Genomic DNA, 14,064 nt, shown 5'->3' with positions numbered 1-14,064 from the left:
TCCAGTATCTGATTGTCTAGATTCAACAACTGAAGATACCTGGTAGCTGCTTGCTAGAGGTATCTGTGCTTATTATAAACTGACTTCTGTTATCCAATGTAATAAGACAGATAGTTTTTAATTTTGTGTCAGTCCTACTAAATCCACTTTGTTGAAATTTAACCTGGTAAGTACAAACGGTTTACAGCATTTCATAGCAGCTAATTATTACTGAAATTCCTAACAGGAGTTCTTTATTAATGTGTAAGGCCTTGCTCTACATCCCTGAACGCTGTCTTGTGATGGGATCTACAGAATATATTCTTAAGTGGCTTATCTATTAATCTATTCATAGTGATAAATGTTTTTCTTAAGTAAATAACAAAAGCCTGGAATGGGGTTGGTGAAGGAAGAGGGTTTCTTGTAATAAAATTTACAATGCTATTTGAAAATAGTATAATAATATATTATAAACACACTTCTGTATATACAAGTTTGTAAAAAGCACTCTGTTTTATTCTTAAATACAGTTCATTTAGTACATTTTTAGCCAGATACTGACAAGAGTTAGCAAAACTTTACATGGGCTGTGCTCTTCATCATAAGGAAGTGTGATCAGACACCCTGTAAAAATTATATCTCAAGAGCATTGTGCAAGATATGTAACCTGGAGTGAAATTAACAAATTGCATTTCACCCTCATATATAGAAGAAAAAATGCATGCACCTGAGAAATTAATTTGCTCTTGACTGAGGAAATTCTCTTCCTGAGTTGGTCCATATCACTATTAATATGTACATTACGCCATGGTACCAAAAATACAAAAAGGTTATCAGTACAATTCGGTTCATAAAGTATGAAATGGTTGATGATGAATATGATGATACAAATGAACTTTATATTACTGTACTTTGAAAGTATTGTCTTCATAAACTGTTATGATCTCTGGTATTCGCACTTCAGTTTTATAGTCAATATTTTAAGGCAACAATATCTGGCCAGAACTGCCAAAAACAATTTATTGATACAGTCATCATACTATGCATTAGGCAAAATAATTTTTAACACGGTCGTCACCAAATTAAATATTGCTGTATCATTTTTAAAGTCTGTATTGTATATTATATACTGATAGCACCAAACCAAAGTCACTGGTTAAAAGGACAAACAGTAGTCAGGATTTACAGAGTAACTAAGTGCTCACAGAGCATATTTATGTAAAGTTTTTCTTTAGTTACTTGTGGTATTGCCTCCAACACCACAGTAATTTCCACCATCAAACATAAAACTTTCTTTTACAAAAATGCTTTAAATTCTGATCTGAATGTAACAGGCCACATTCAAAATCCTTTTAAATAAATACACCAAAAACTAAGTACTCTAGAAGTCACTTCGGCCATAAAAATACACGATTTCTGTAACACCAGTCTAACAATACACTTTTAAATTAACCTGAAATATATTCTTTAATTGCTTCAATATCATTTACAGCAGTCCATGAAGTATAAGTGTCTTCTGATGTAATATATGTTACACAAGTCTGTTGCATATATATATATTTATATAAAGAAGATGTGTGTGCAAGAATTTAAAAAAAAGTCACTTGCTTTTAAAAAATATATTTGCTATGGCACTTTTGAGAAGGATGACAACAAGGCTGGTTTTGGCACATGGGGAGTTTCTAGTATTACATTGGAACCACCACACTGTGGTGGTCTCATCTGTCACACAGATGTCTGCATCACACCAGATGGGATTGACTTCTTTTGGTTATTCTTTTTGTGATCCAGACTTTCAAACTCAGAATCTTCAATCTCACACAAATGTGTAGAAATATCACTGTTGCTGGTGAATCCACCAAGCAATGATGCTCTTTCCCCAAGTACTGTTATCACTGATCCATCCTCGTCATCACCCTTACGGCGCTTGCTAGTAGGAAATCCATAAGGCACCACTTCCTCATCATCAGTGTCATCAGCATTATTACAACCATTAAGTGGTTCAGTCTCTGTTTCACTGTTGATGTTATAACGAGGTAGGTATGTGTTTGGATGGCATAAATAGGTGTTTGGTCTTTTAAATGAATATTCTTCTCTCGAATTATCCAAAATGTTATTAATATTCAAACTGGGGCTGTCAGGATACTGGCTTTCCTCAAATTCAGTGCCACATTCTGAGTCACCTATATACTCAGATTCCTGGTCCTCATTAAGTGTTTCAATGTCTCTCACTGGGTCCACTGGTCCATTCACTGCTGGGAAGAAATATACTTTGTAAAATGAGCAGATTGGTGTTACATACAATTATCTGATTTTTTACTGGAGATAAAACATTACCTGTTGGAAGAATTAAATTTCCTTGGTGGGTGTTAGATTCGTTACTTTCATTGCTATGGAAACTAGAAGAATCAGGTACTTCACTTCCAGGAACCTCAGTTATATTAGGAAGTGGATTCTGACTGCGATGAACCCAGTCAGAGCAGTCCCAGTGGTAACCTGAAAAGAATTACAAAGTTAAAGGAACATGACGCCATTCAATATCAGCAAGAGATAAAATCCAAGCCACATCAGTTCAGAGCATAGTGCAGGTTGTGTCAGTGTGAGTGAAACAGTGCAAAGGGGACAATGGATCTCACAGTGGAGCAGCAGGCATTCATTGTGGAAAGTTGCACGACGATAACTATTTCAAATAAGAGAATGTAAGCTTTTGGAATGTGGTGCTACAGAAGAATGCTGAAGATCAGATGGATAGATCACGTAACTAATGAGGAGGTACTGAATAGAATTGGGTAGAAGGGGAATTTGTGGCACAACTTGACTAGAAGAAGGGATCGGTTGGTAGGACATGTTCTGAGGCATCAAGGGATCACCAATTTAGTATTGGAGGGCAGGGTGGAGGGTAAAAATCAGGGAGACCAAGAGATGAATACATTAAGCAGATTTAGAAGGATGCAGGTTGCAGTAGGTGCTTCGAGATGAAGAAGCTCGCACAGGATAGAGTAGCATGGAGAGCTGCATCAAACCAGCCTCTGGACTGAAGACAACAACAACAACTACACACTTCACTTCACAATTAGTACGATCACTGATAGACATAGCAACAAACAAAGCAGTACAACCATACAACCAACAAAGGCAGAGATGTGAAACATAATGGTGGTGTAGTGAGACACTGGCCAAGAATGGCTGACCAAGAACGGACAAAACGTGACACAATGTGCCACAGGTTCTTGTTTTAAAAATGACCCTCGTAATTTGAGCGAAAATTATAATTCACTGTGAGGAAAATGAACTACTTCCTTTCCCTTGAAAGTAACTGAACAATGATAAAGAACAGCAGCAGAAAGACTCCTGTACCCGAACCAGACTATATTTTGTCTGCATATGAACTGAAATTGAAAATGTTCTTGTTTGGAAAAGAAGCCTCTTAAAATAACTAGCTTATAAATTTTGTTTTATTCCTTATAGATGACGGAGACTAAGTTACCTTTTAATTCTTTTTCAAATGTACTACTTTTTTCTATGCTTTTTTTATTCCGAGTGGTAGCTAGTTTCTTTTACCAGATGATCAACACGTTTCAAATATTTACTGGCATTTGCATGTTTCATGCTTAATTCATAAATTATTGTCAATGACAACTCACTCCTGGGAGAGGGTACTCTTATGTTATGTAACATTGAATATTACAGAATGTACTTTTCTTAAATTAATAAGAAGGTCCCACTATTTTTTCTCAGAAAAGCGAAGGTAAAAAAAAAAAAAAAAAAAAAAAAAAAAAAAAAAAAAAAAAAAAATGAGAAGGAGCAGGACTCGAACCAGCGAATGTAACCTGACATTTTTAGTCACTAGTCCCTTGCGAACATTAGCAATATGTGACTATGATTTTGTCTTAGACTTCCATGAAGATTTTGACCACTGATGTGTTTTTGCCTTACATTTGATTACAATAAATCGTATCAATAATGAAGTGTTTTCAAAAGATCCTTAATATTTGAAGTAGTGTGTATTCACAGGACACACGTCATAATTTAAAACCTACCAAATATAAGATTCAACCAAATGACAACATCCAATGTCTTCTCTCACTTCTCAGAAATCCAGTATTACCTCAAAAGTCAACAGACATCCTCAACGATTGAAACTGGACACGTATGCATCATAATCACTTTAGGGGAAGTGTCACTGAGGAGACATGTGGACACATGTTATCATGGACCAGAATCACTCCCTCAGTCAGCAGCTCAGGCAGTTGGCTGTTGAGAGACTTTTGTAGAATATGTTGTGTCCCATAGTACATGTTGCTGCTAATGGTTTTTCTGTGCTTGAGTAATTTGATCAGTATCAGACCTCAGACATCGAAAAAGTCTGCTGAGGGAACAGCTTTGAATTTTTTAGGGGTGATGATGATGCTTGCACAAAACCATGCTGAATGATGTTTCAACCAGTTTGCAGGTTTTTAAGATGTTTTACACCTTTTTACTTGAACACTCCTAATATACTCAATCAGCACAGCACCAGCCTTGACCAGAGACCTAACAAAAGTTTCTGGACCAATTACCTCTCATCACATGGTGCATCATCAGCTTCAGAGGATGGTGTTTATTCTTAGTGACCCGCCAGGTGCACTGCCTCACATAATAACAAATGTGATGCCTTGTGTAACAAGGAACATAGTGTCCTGTTCCTGTATGAGTTATGGCTTAGCTTTGAGAGTTACTCTCACTGTCTATTTATCCAGTGTACCATCAAGACACTTCCAGCTCACTCCATAATTAAATCCAATTTAATATGAATGGGACAATGTTGACCAAAGGACAGTAGCTCTAAAACTGTCCCACAGACCACCAGTGAAATGATGTTTTATGCTGGTATACCATTCTATCACACACTGCATTCCTTGTTCTGGCCATCTGCAAGTGTTAATCGCAAATGCCATTCCATAATTGTTTTCCAGCATATAGCTTTCATTGTTCTAAGAAAGGAAAAAGTGGTACCACCTGTAAAAGACAGTTTACTACTGTTTGAGCAATTCCGTTCTTGCCAGTGATGCAGTACCACCAGCTGTGGTGGTCTGATTTGTAGTAATGCATGGTAAATATTTTTATTTTGTTCACCAGAATTTGCACTTTAGAGTATTGTTTATGGTACTTCACATCTCTCACTGACTGTACTTGCTTAAGTAAAACTTGAATAACTGATGATCAGCAATTGAAAGTCACATTGTTTTTTCCAATTCATTTCTACATGCTCACTTTATGATTCAGATTATGTCAGTTCATTCTGCCAGTTTCAATTCAGTCTATAAAATTTGCAACCTAATCTGAATTTAAGAAATCAGTGTTACTGATAATTTGTCATGTGAGAGGTAACATAGCAAAAATTACCATTCTCAGCAACGATTGAAAAGAAAAATTGTCATCTAGGAAGAAAATAATGTTTTGTTATTGCATTGCTCTCCACCAATTATCTATTATTCTTCAATGCATCACATTTCAAAATGCAACCCAGTAACTGTACTCTTAGAGTCCAGTTATCATTCAGTAATGCTAATCATTTGCGTATTCAGTTGTACCATATCTGTGGGTGTTGGGGTCTTCAGTATCAGTAAAGCCCTCTCTCCAGTATATCCTATGTCAGCTTCTTCAAACTCATAAATGTTTCCACCTACCTTCATTCATCATACTTACTGTATTCATCCTCTGGTTTCCATCAACAATTTTTATCCTCCACACTTATCTCCATCACCAAAGTGATGATTCCTTGATGTCGCAGTAATGTTTTTTTTGGTACCACATTCCTAAAGCCACTAGTCATGTCGCAGCAGTGTTTTTTTTTGCAACGAATATGTGGTTTAGTCAAGCTGTACCACAAATTTATTTTTTCCCCAATTCAGTTATATCCTTGTTAATTATTCAACCCACTCTCCTATTCTTTGGCATTCTTCTATAGTACCACATTTCTAAAGCCACTAGCCATGTCCTGTCTGAACTGCCTACTGCCCATGTTTCATTTTCATACATGGCTACACTTTAGACAAGTTCCTTCAGAAATGACTTATAATACTTAAATGTACATCAGATGTTACCAGTGTCCTCCTTTTTCAGGTATGTTTTCCTTTTATAGCCAGTCTGCATTTTATATCCTCTTCTACTTCTGCCATTATTAGTTATTTTGCTGCCCAAATAGCAAATGTCATCTACTACTTTTAGTGTCTCATTTCCTAATTTTCAATTGCTTTTCTAAGTCCTTCACCATCTCTGGTGGAATTACAATGTTGTCAACAAACCTTATTTTAGTCACAAGTATCCTTTTTGGTGTTGCCATGGGCAAATACCTGGACAAGAACTACAGTTACGAATATTGAAGTATATACACAAGCATTAACAAAGCAGAAAGGAGGATAGGTCATCCCAATTATAGAGGCAGAAAGAGCAGCTTCAAAATTTAATTACAAGCAAAAGAAGACTTACAAGATTTGCTTTTTACTAGTGGTAGATGACTGATCAACACCAAGTAATGTTGAGAAAAATATTAACTTTTAGAGCCAACTATTACTTCATCCAACAAAGTGATGATCTGAGACTATTAGAGCATTAGAAGGGAAGTGACCAAAACCTCCAGTAGCAAAGAGTCTGAGAGAAATTGATAAATGCCCAAGAGCAATTTATTTTGTTCTGTCAGATTGTGCTTTGGTACAGGGGAAAAGTGGCGAAAGTAGCACACAACAACACAGAGAATATAGTCAGCTTGACCATTTTTTTCCACTAATATTAGACTTCACTAGTTCCACAAATTTGTCTGAATGACACACTCTGGCTGCAAAAGGTGGTAATGCTTTTAAAGAGAATATCCAAAAGAAAATACAAGGAGAAAACAGATTTCATAAGAAAGCTTTAATATTGACTACAAACCTCCCATGATGCGGGGGTCCTCATCTATGGAACTTATGGATGAAGCTCCGGTCTGTGACCCCCTACCTGGCCTCCCGGTGGGCATAAGACCTCGTGGAAAATCTGTACCCAGTGAACGTTTCAGGTCTGCAGCAGAAAAAAGAGAGAGGAGGGGAAAATAATGCAGACATCTGATCTGAGCACATGTAAACAGTCGCAGCATTCATCAACAAATAGATTAACATGCACAATTATGTGGTAGCAATTAACTGATGTTGCTGAATACTACTAAGATTTTGTCTTGGAAATCAGGGTGAACACTACTTAATTCACTTTCTGTTTACTAATAGTTAAATTAATAAATAATGTTAAGCAAGAAATGCCATATTCAAAATTGTAACAAAAGTACAAACATAATGCTAGGATGCTTTTCGTTATTGAACGTAGGCATAAATCTACTAAACAAAAAAATAACATACACAAAGAAATAAGTACTAACAAGCCATGGATTAAATGATACCACAGGAATAAGGAACACAACTTACCATTCTTAATTTTATTGGAGTCAGTATAAGAACTCATCTGGTCTGTCATCTCAGCCCAAGAGGGTTTATGGAGGCTCTCTGCGTCGAGCGTGGTGACAGTGTGGTTGGGGATGGAAGGGACGGGAGTACTCCTATTTAAGTTGCGTAAGTAGTCAGGAGGCACATTTTCCAATTCGTCCCCAGCTGACCCATAACTACGCAATGTGTCAAGGTTATTCAGAACAGCAGTGTGGTTGTAAGATGTAGGATCATTGTTGGAGCTTGGAGTGTAGGAAGCAGGCCTAGGAGGGCACTGAGGGGGGACCTGCAAACAAAACATACCGTACCACTCAGACAACAAAAAATAAGAGATCTTGTGCTGCATGCTGTTTAATCTTTATCATGCAATTTGCTGATTACAACACAAAACTGCAGCATGCAAAGAGAATTTAACATTAAAAATATTAAAATTAAAGTTTAAAGAGAAGAGTGTCTATTGAAAATTGTATGTCACTTTACATGCCAATCTGCAGCAGCAGTTTCTTATATATGCAATACTGTTCCTAATGCTTTCACAGTCATGCATTTTATTTTAGGAAATGTGAAAAATTAAATTATTACCTGACTGACTTCGAGGTTGCTGAGTTTTGATCCTCTTTTGAAGTCGTTATCATTAGGTCGGGCAGAATTTAACACGATGTCTTTTCTTGTCTCATTATTTATATTGTTTGCTCTTTCTCGAGATCGTTTTACACGAAATCTCCTGTACATAATGAAGCAGATTACCAGAAGAATGAGGATTGCAACAGCTACTATGATTCCAACAAGTTCTTCACCCGTAATGTTATAGATACTGGATGATATGGATGAACCATACACTGGGTTGGCACAGTGTATACCAGTGACATTTGGAGGACACACACACCTGTAGGTTCCAGGTTCATTGTAACATGTACCACCATTAAGACAAGGTCCACGTATGGCTGTTTCACATTCATCTATGTCTAGTTTGCAAAAGTCGCCAGTAAAACCAAGGCACTTGCATATGGGTCCAGAGTTTCCTTCTTCACAAACACCACCATTGAGACAGGGGTTAGGGCTGCAATAATGCCCATATTCACAGCGTTTCCCACTAAGTCTTGGAGGACACTCACACAGGTAATCATTGCCTGCTGGTGCTGCACGACATCTACCACCATACAAACATGGTGAAGAGGCACATGGATCTGTGTCAATTTCACACGAATGACCTGCAAATCTCTTTTCGTAACAAAGGCACTCATAGTTATCACCACCGAGATCCTTGCACGTACCTCCATTCATACAAGGTTGTGAGCCACAAACACCAGGAGGTGCAAGCACTTTCAGAGCATCACAACTAAAGTCCACATTAGCAAATCTTTTAAGGATAGCCACACTGCTTGCACCACTCATATGTAAAGGTACTGATACATGGGAAATGCGAACATCATCCATGCATCCAATGAATCCTCTCTGGACATCATCATAACCAAGTATTGTAGGATGATGGCGAACTTCTGCACCAAGATACAGGTCATCTGATTGCAAGTTGAGAATATCATTCGCTCCAGGTGCTGAGCCATGCGCTATATGCTTTCCATCCACAATGACCTGTGCACTATTCTTCTCCCGTTCTAATTTCACTTCGTGCCATAAACCATCACTCACATACACACTGCTGACTCTCACTAGCCCTTCTCCACTACCAAGATCAAATCGGTACTGTACAACTCCATTCACAACCTGAAAAGAAAAGGAATTTTTATGAATCATTTCTGACAGAAACATGGCTGCATGTCATTTACAGAGAGCTAAATTTCTGATAAATTTATAGCGCTGGTAATACCATAGAAAGCATAATAATAATAATAATAATAATGATAATAATTGCACCACTCATTGTACTTCGGGTACCATAAGATAAACAAAGAAAATTATAAATTCTTTATTCTTTAGGGTAATGGGATGAATAAGTTTGCTTGTATTGTAAAATAAGGTGACTGATATGTACATTAAGATAGATGATAGCCCCTTGCAATTGTTTAGTTCAATGCTGCCATGGTGTTAAGCACAATGCATTACATTGACGTAAGTGATATAATCTGATAACAATAGCAACAGGACCCTTTCACAATAGATGGGTCACAAAAAAGGTAATAGGAAGCAGACTGTAAGAGAGAAACTGGAGAAAGTCAAAGAGAAGGTCAGATTGAAAAGTTGTGGTACCCTACTCTTCCTTCAGATCTTTGATGCCAGCAAAACAAGGGTTTCTATCATCTAAGGTCATCAACTTGTTTCTGCTTCATGTATATTTATCTACAACCTTTTACTTGACCTTTTTCTATTGGAACACTGCTGTTTGCATTCTTTGTTTTTGTTTTAAATTTTATGTTCAAAGTGTACTTTACTGGTCAAAAGCTTTCTTGGTGAAGTTATTGATCAATTTCTGCACTTTTTCTCTGATAAGATCATGTAATAGTGCCACATGCAAGGCTGCTTTTCATTTTTTCCATTGGGATTTCTTGAAAGTATGTAAATGAGGTCATTGAATTTTATTTGCCAAACCTTTCATCTTAATCCTCACCCTCTGCATGTATTTTCAGATTATTTAAATAATTACAACCATTTCTTTGTCAGGTTCATTATTGTCTTCTTTTGCATTACTCTTCTCTTCATTTGTACTGAACTTTACTGGAGTGCAATCAGGTAATTGCTGTTGTCAGTCAGACACTCCACTGCTAGAAGTAAGCTCCTCTTCTGTGCATCCTCAGAAAACAAACGGTTGCTTCATCAGGAAAGAGGGAAGGAGAGGGAAAGACGAAAGGATGTGGGTTTTAAGGGAGAGGGTAAGGAGTCATTCCAATCCCGGGAGCGGAAAGACTTACCTTAGGGGGAAAAAAGGACAGGTATACACTCGTACACACACACATATCCATCCGCACATACACATACACAGACACACCCTTTTCCTACTACCGAATTCCAGTCACCCATGACTATTAAATTTTTGTCTCCCTTCACTATCTGAATAATTTCTTTTATTTCATCATACATTTCTTCAATTTCTTCGTCATCGGCAGAGCTAGTTGGCATATAAACTTGTACTACTGTAGTAGGCGTGGGTTTTATGTCTATCTTGGCCACAATAATGCATTCACTATGCTGTTTGTAGTTGCTTACCCGCACTCCTATTTTTTTATTCATTATTAAACCTACTCCTGCATTACCCCTATTTGATTTTGTATTTATAACCCTGTATTCACCTGACCAAAAGTCTTGTTCCTCCTGCCACCGAACTCCACTAATTCCCACTATATCTAACTTTAACCTATCCATTTCCCTTTTTAAATTTTCTAACCTACCTGTCCGATTAAGGGTTTGAATTATATAGTTATATATTGTGATTTTGTCATCTGGAGATAGCGCTTGGAGATGTGAACACTAGAAAATGGAGTGCCAAGTGGAGAAATTGGAACATTTCTGATATGTTCTTCTGTTTGAGTTCAGTACAGGGCTGACAGCAGTGGAGGTATCCAGAAACATTTGTGCCATGTCTGGGGATAATGTCATTCAACATGGCACAGCAAGAAAACGGTTTTCTTGATTTAAGGATGAGCATTTTGACATTAGTAACTCTCCTTGTTAGGGAGACCTTCGGAGTTTGATGAAGATCATTTAAAGGCATTAATCTGAGTAATCCATGTCAGTGTAATTGAAAACTGGCAAATGAGATGAACTACAATCATTCCACATTGCGTAATATTTGCACTCAACGGGGAAAAAATTGGGCATATGGGTACCTCATACTTTAACAGCAGGTGGCCACAAGTGCATCTCTGGTTGTTCGTCAACAACTGGTTCATCAACAACACTGACCATTCCCAACCTGCATTATTACTGGTGATGAGAAATGATGTCTTTATGCTAACATAAGGGTAAGAAAGGAATTGTTGATCCCAAACAAAGCAGCAACTCCCCATACACAAAGACCTGCATGCATACACAAAATACAATGTTATGCATCTCGTGGAACAGTGATGGTGTGGTGTACTACAAATTGCTTCACCAAGGTGTAACCATCACTGCAGACTTTAATTGTCAACAACTGAGACATTTTACAGAAGCAATCGAAGAACAGAGACTGGGATGGCTGCATGCGGTGATGTTACTCCATGGTAACGCCCCCTGAATTGTGTCAGACTGACAAAAAACACTATACAGGAGTTGGGTTGGGCAGTCATTCTGCACCCACCTTATTCACCTGGTCTTGTGCCCTCAGATTTTTACCGTTTTCACTGTCTATAAAACAGCCTTCCTGGATGAGAATGTGCTCCAAATATGGCTGAACAAGTTCTTTTCCTCAAAACCACATGATTTCTACAGTCGCGGAGTTGAAAAGTTAGCCCAGTATTGGCAGACTGTTGAAAATGGTGAAGCAGAACATATTATTAATGACTTAAGTCTCTGTTATGGGCGTCTGGTGTGTTTAATAAACTTATGGGAAAACACTACGAACTCATGCACCAACCCAATATACAACAAGGGGGGTGGGTATCGCAACACGTTGAAAGAATTGCTCAACATGAATGAAAGTTGATAGGCATGTTTCTACATCTATAAGATGACGTCTATTCAAATTTTACACCAGTTGCCTAAGTGTGGCAGTAGTAGCGTCACTATGAGGATGCAAATCAGGTTTGGTTTAAATACACACTGTAATGGTCATGAGCGTTACTTACCTTTGAGACTGGACGTGGTGAGCTGATGTTAGTCAAGAATGCCTTTAAGGCAACAAAGACAGCATTACCAACATCCCACAAAGTTTGAACAAGTTGTGTAATACGGCTATGAGAAGCTGAGTAATGCTCCTTCTGGGGTATTGCCGAAAGACTTGGCAGGAATGTAGCCATTGTACATGATTACTGGCAGCATTGGCCATGAGAATGTAACATCACAGGAGACATTGTTTTAGATGGTCACACAGCACTGAAAAAGGCATGGAACACCATCCCACAAACTGACATCTGGCATCTGGACAACACAATGCATGTGTGGCGTCGATAGGTGATATCGACCATAGACAACATTAATCTTTGGGACTCGGGTCACTCATCTGAGCTGCCATGTTAATTCAGTCTGTTCTTATACCTTGTACTGTGTGCACATGTATAATAATTGTCAAAATATATGTATGTGCAGATATTAGTGGGGACAGTTTATTCCGTATCCCACTATTCGTATCCTTTTCCCATATTGGTGACCCTGAAGTTTCTACGTTTGCCGCGTCGGGTGTTGTAAATCAACAGGTTATGTGCACGTCACCATGGCCACCTCACCCAATGCTTTGTTCGAAGATTTGGAAGCCCAACTGCGACCGCTGGGCCCCTTCAATCCTTCACCAATGGCTGGCTCTCCATTACACAGTGATTCACGATCTCCAACCACGTTAACCTCAAACTTTGTTGTTCTACAATGGTTGAGTGCTACCCCCTTAACTCAAACAATGGACTCGGGTTACGTGTTGCCGGAATGTGCTCGCCAATATGTGAAGTGTGAAGTGGATCATGTTCAGAACTGTATACCTACTGATTGACTGTATAATGTTCAAAGTGATCCTCATTCACACACGTACTTTGACTCTCAAAGGGCAGCAACAACAGTTATTGTCGTGCCGTGTGCAATGCCGCCATTTGTGCAAAACGCACCCAGCCACTATCAATTGCGACCTGTTCATTTGTAGACTAATGATGGAAATTTTCATGCACAGAATTCTCCTTGCTCACCCCCAGACCTGCTGCTCAACTTTTCGACCACGTCGGTTTGAGTTCATCTTTCGGCGTTTCGCCTTCCAGCGGCATCTTACCACACCACAGTGATCTTCTACAAGTTCTACTGGTAATTTATAGTATGACCCCACGGGGCGTGTTTTCAACGTGCACGGAGAACTCACACTTTTGTCACACAAGTTACCAACCCCCCCCCCCCCCCCTGCCCCCACTCCCAGGGGGCCCTGGTTCCTACCTCTCAGCCGCTCGCCTCTCCCACAGCTCTGCCTGTGTCTGCCGTGCCAGCCTTCCGCATTATTTCTGAGGTGGGCAAATTCAAATCAGTACCTGTAACCTACGGTCCGGTTTACGGGACCCCTACATGTATCACGCAACCGCTCGTTCCCTTGGTACCAACCATGCCAGATGCGTCATGTTTTGCGACACATCAAGGACAATGCAACCCGTCGTTGCTACGGACATTCTTGCCAGTAATACACCCACACCTACTGTACTGGCCTGCTGCACGGCCTCTCCTGCCATGGACCAGCCTGTTTTCCAAGGCACACTGAAGCCGCCTTCATCCCCTCCCCCAGGTTGTCTGCCGAAGCTCCCGCCTTTATACGAAGACAACCCTGTATCATGGTTTGTACTTGTCAAGCATCTTTTTGAGTTGCATCACATGTTCAATGACAACTCTAAATTCCTATGTCTCATGACACACCTCCGTGAACACTCGGACTTAATTTGCAATCTATTCCTCTCGCCACCACCTCCACCGAAGTACGAGTTCATGAAGGAAACGTTCAGAGAATGACTCGCCTGCTCACCACAAGTATTAATCATCAAGATCTTGTACAAGTAACACCTGGGGGACCAAACTC

The 14,064-nt window shown here is 39.0% G+C and overlaps 1 protein-coding gene across 1 annotated transcript in view; it reads right to left on the bottom strand.

Moving 5' to 3' along the window:
* Positions 1-423: 423 nt before the first annotated feature.
* The window catches only part of LOC124622512 (fat-like cadherin-related tumor suppressor homolog), an 883,388-nt gene continuing 869,747 nt past the window's right edge, over positions 424-14,064 (bottom strand). The window contains exons 40-44 of the mRNA XM_047148232.1: positions 8,016-9,158; positions 7,416-7,719; positions 6,892-7,017; positions 2,317-2,475; positions 424-2,231 (exon numbers count right to left, since the gene is read on the bottom strand). Of these exons, the coding sequence (XP_047004188.1) occupies positions 1,705-2,231; positions 2,317-2,475; positions 6,892-7,017; positions 7,416-7,719; positions 8,016-9,158 (2,259 nt within the window). The 3' untranslated portion in view covers positions 424-1,704. The remainder of the gene's footprint in view (positions 2,232-2,316; positions 2,476-6,891; positions 7,018-7,415; positions 7,720-8,015; positions 9,159-14,064) is intronic.

This window comes from Schistocerca americana, chromosome 7, assembly GCF_021461395.2.
Source record: "Schistocerca americana isolate TAMUIC-IGC-003095 chromosome 7, iqSchAmer2.1, whole genome shotgun sequence".
Classification (NCBI taxonomy): Eukaryota; Metazoa; Arthropoda; class Insecta; order Orthoptera; family Acrididae; genus Schistocerca; species Schistocerca americana.
This window is presented reverse-complemented; position numbering and strand designations above follow the sequence as displayed.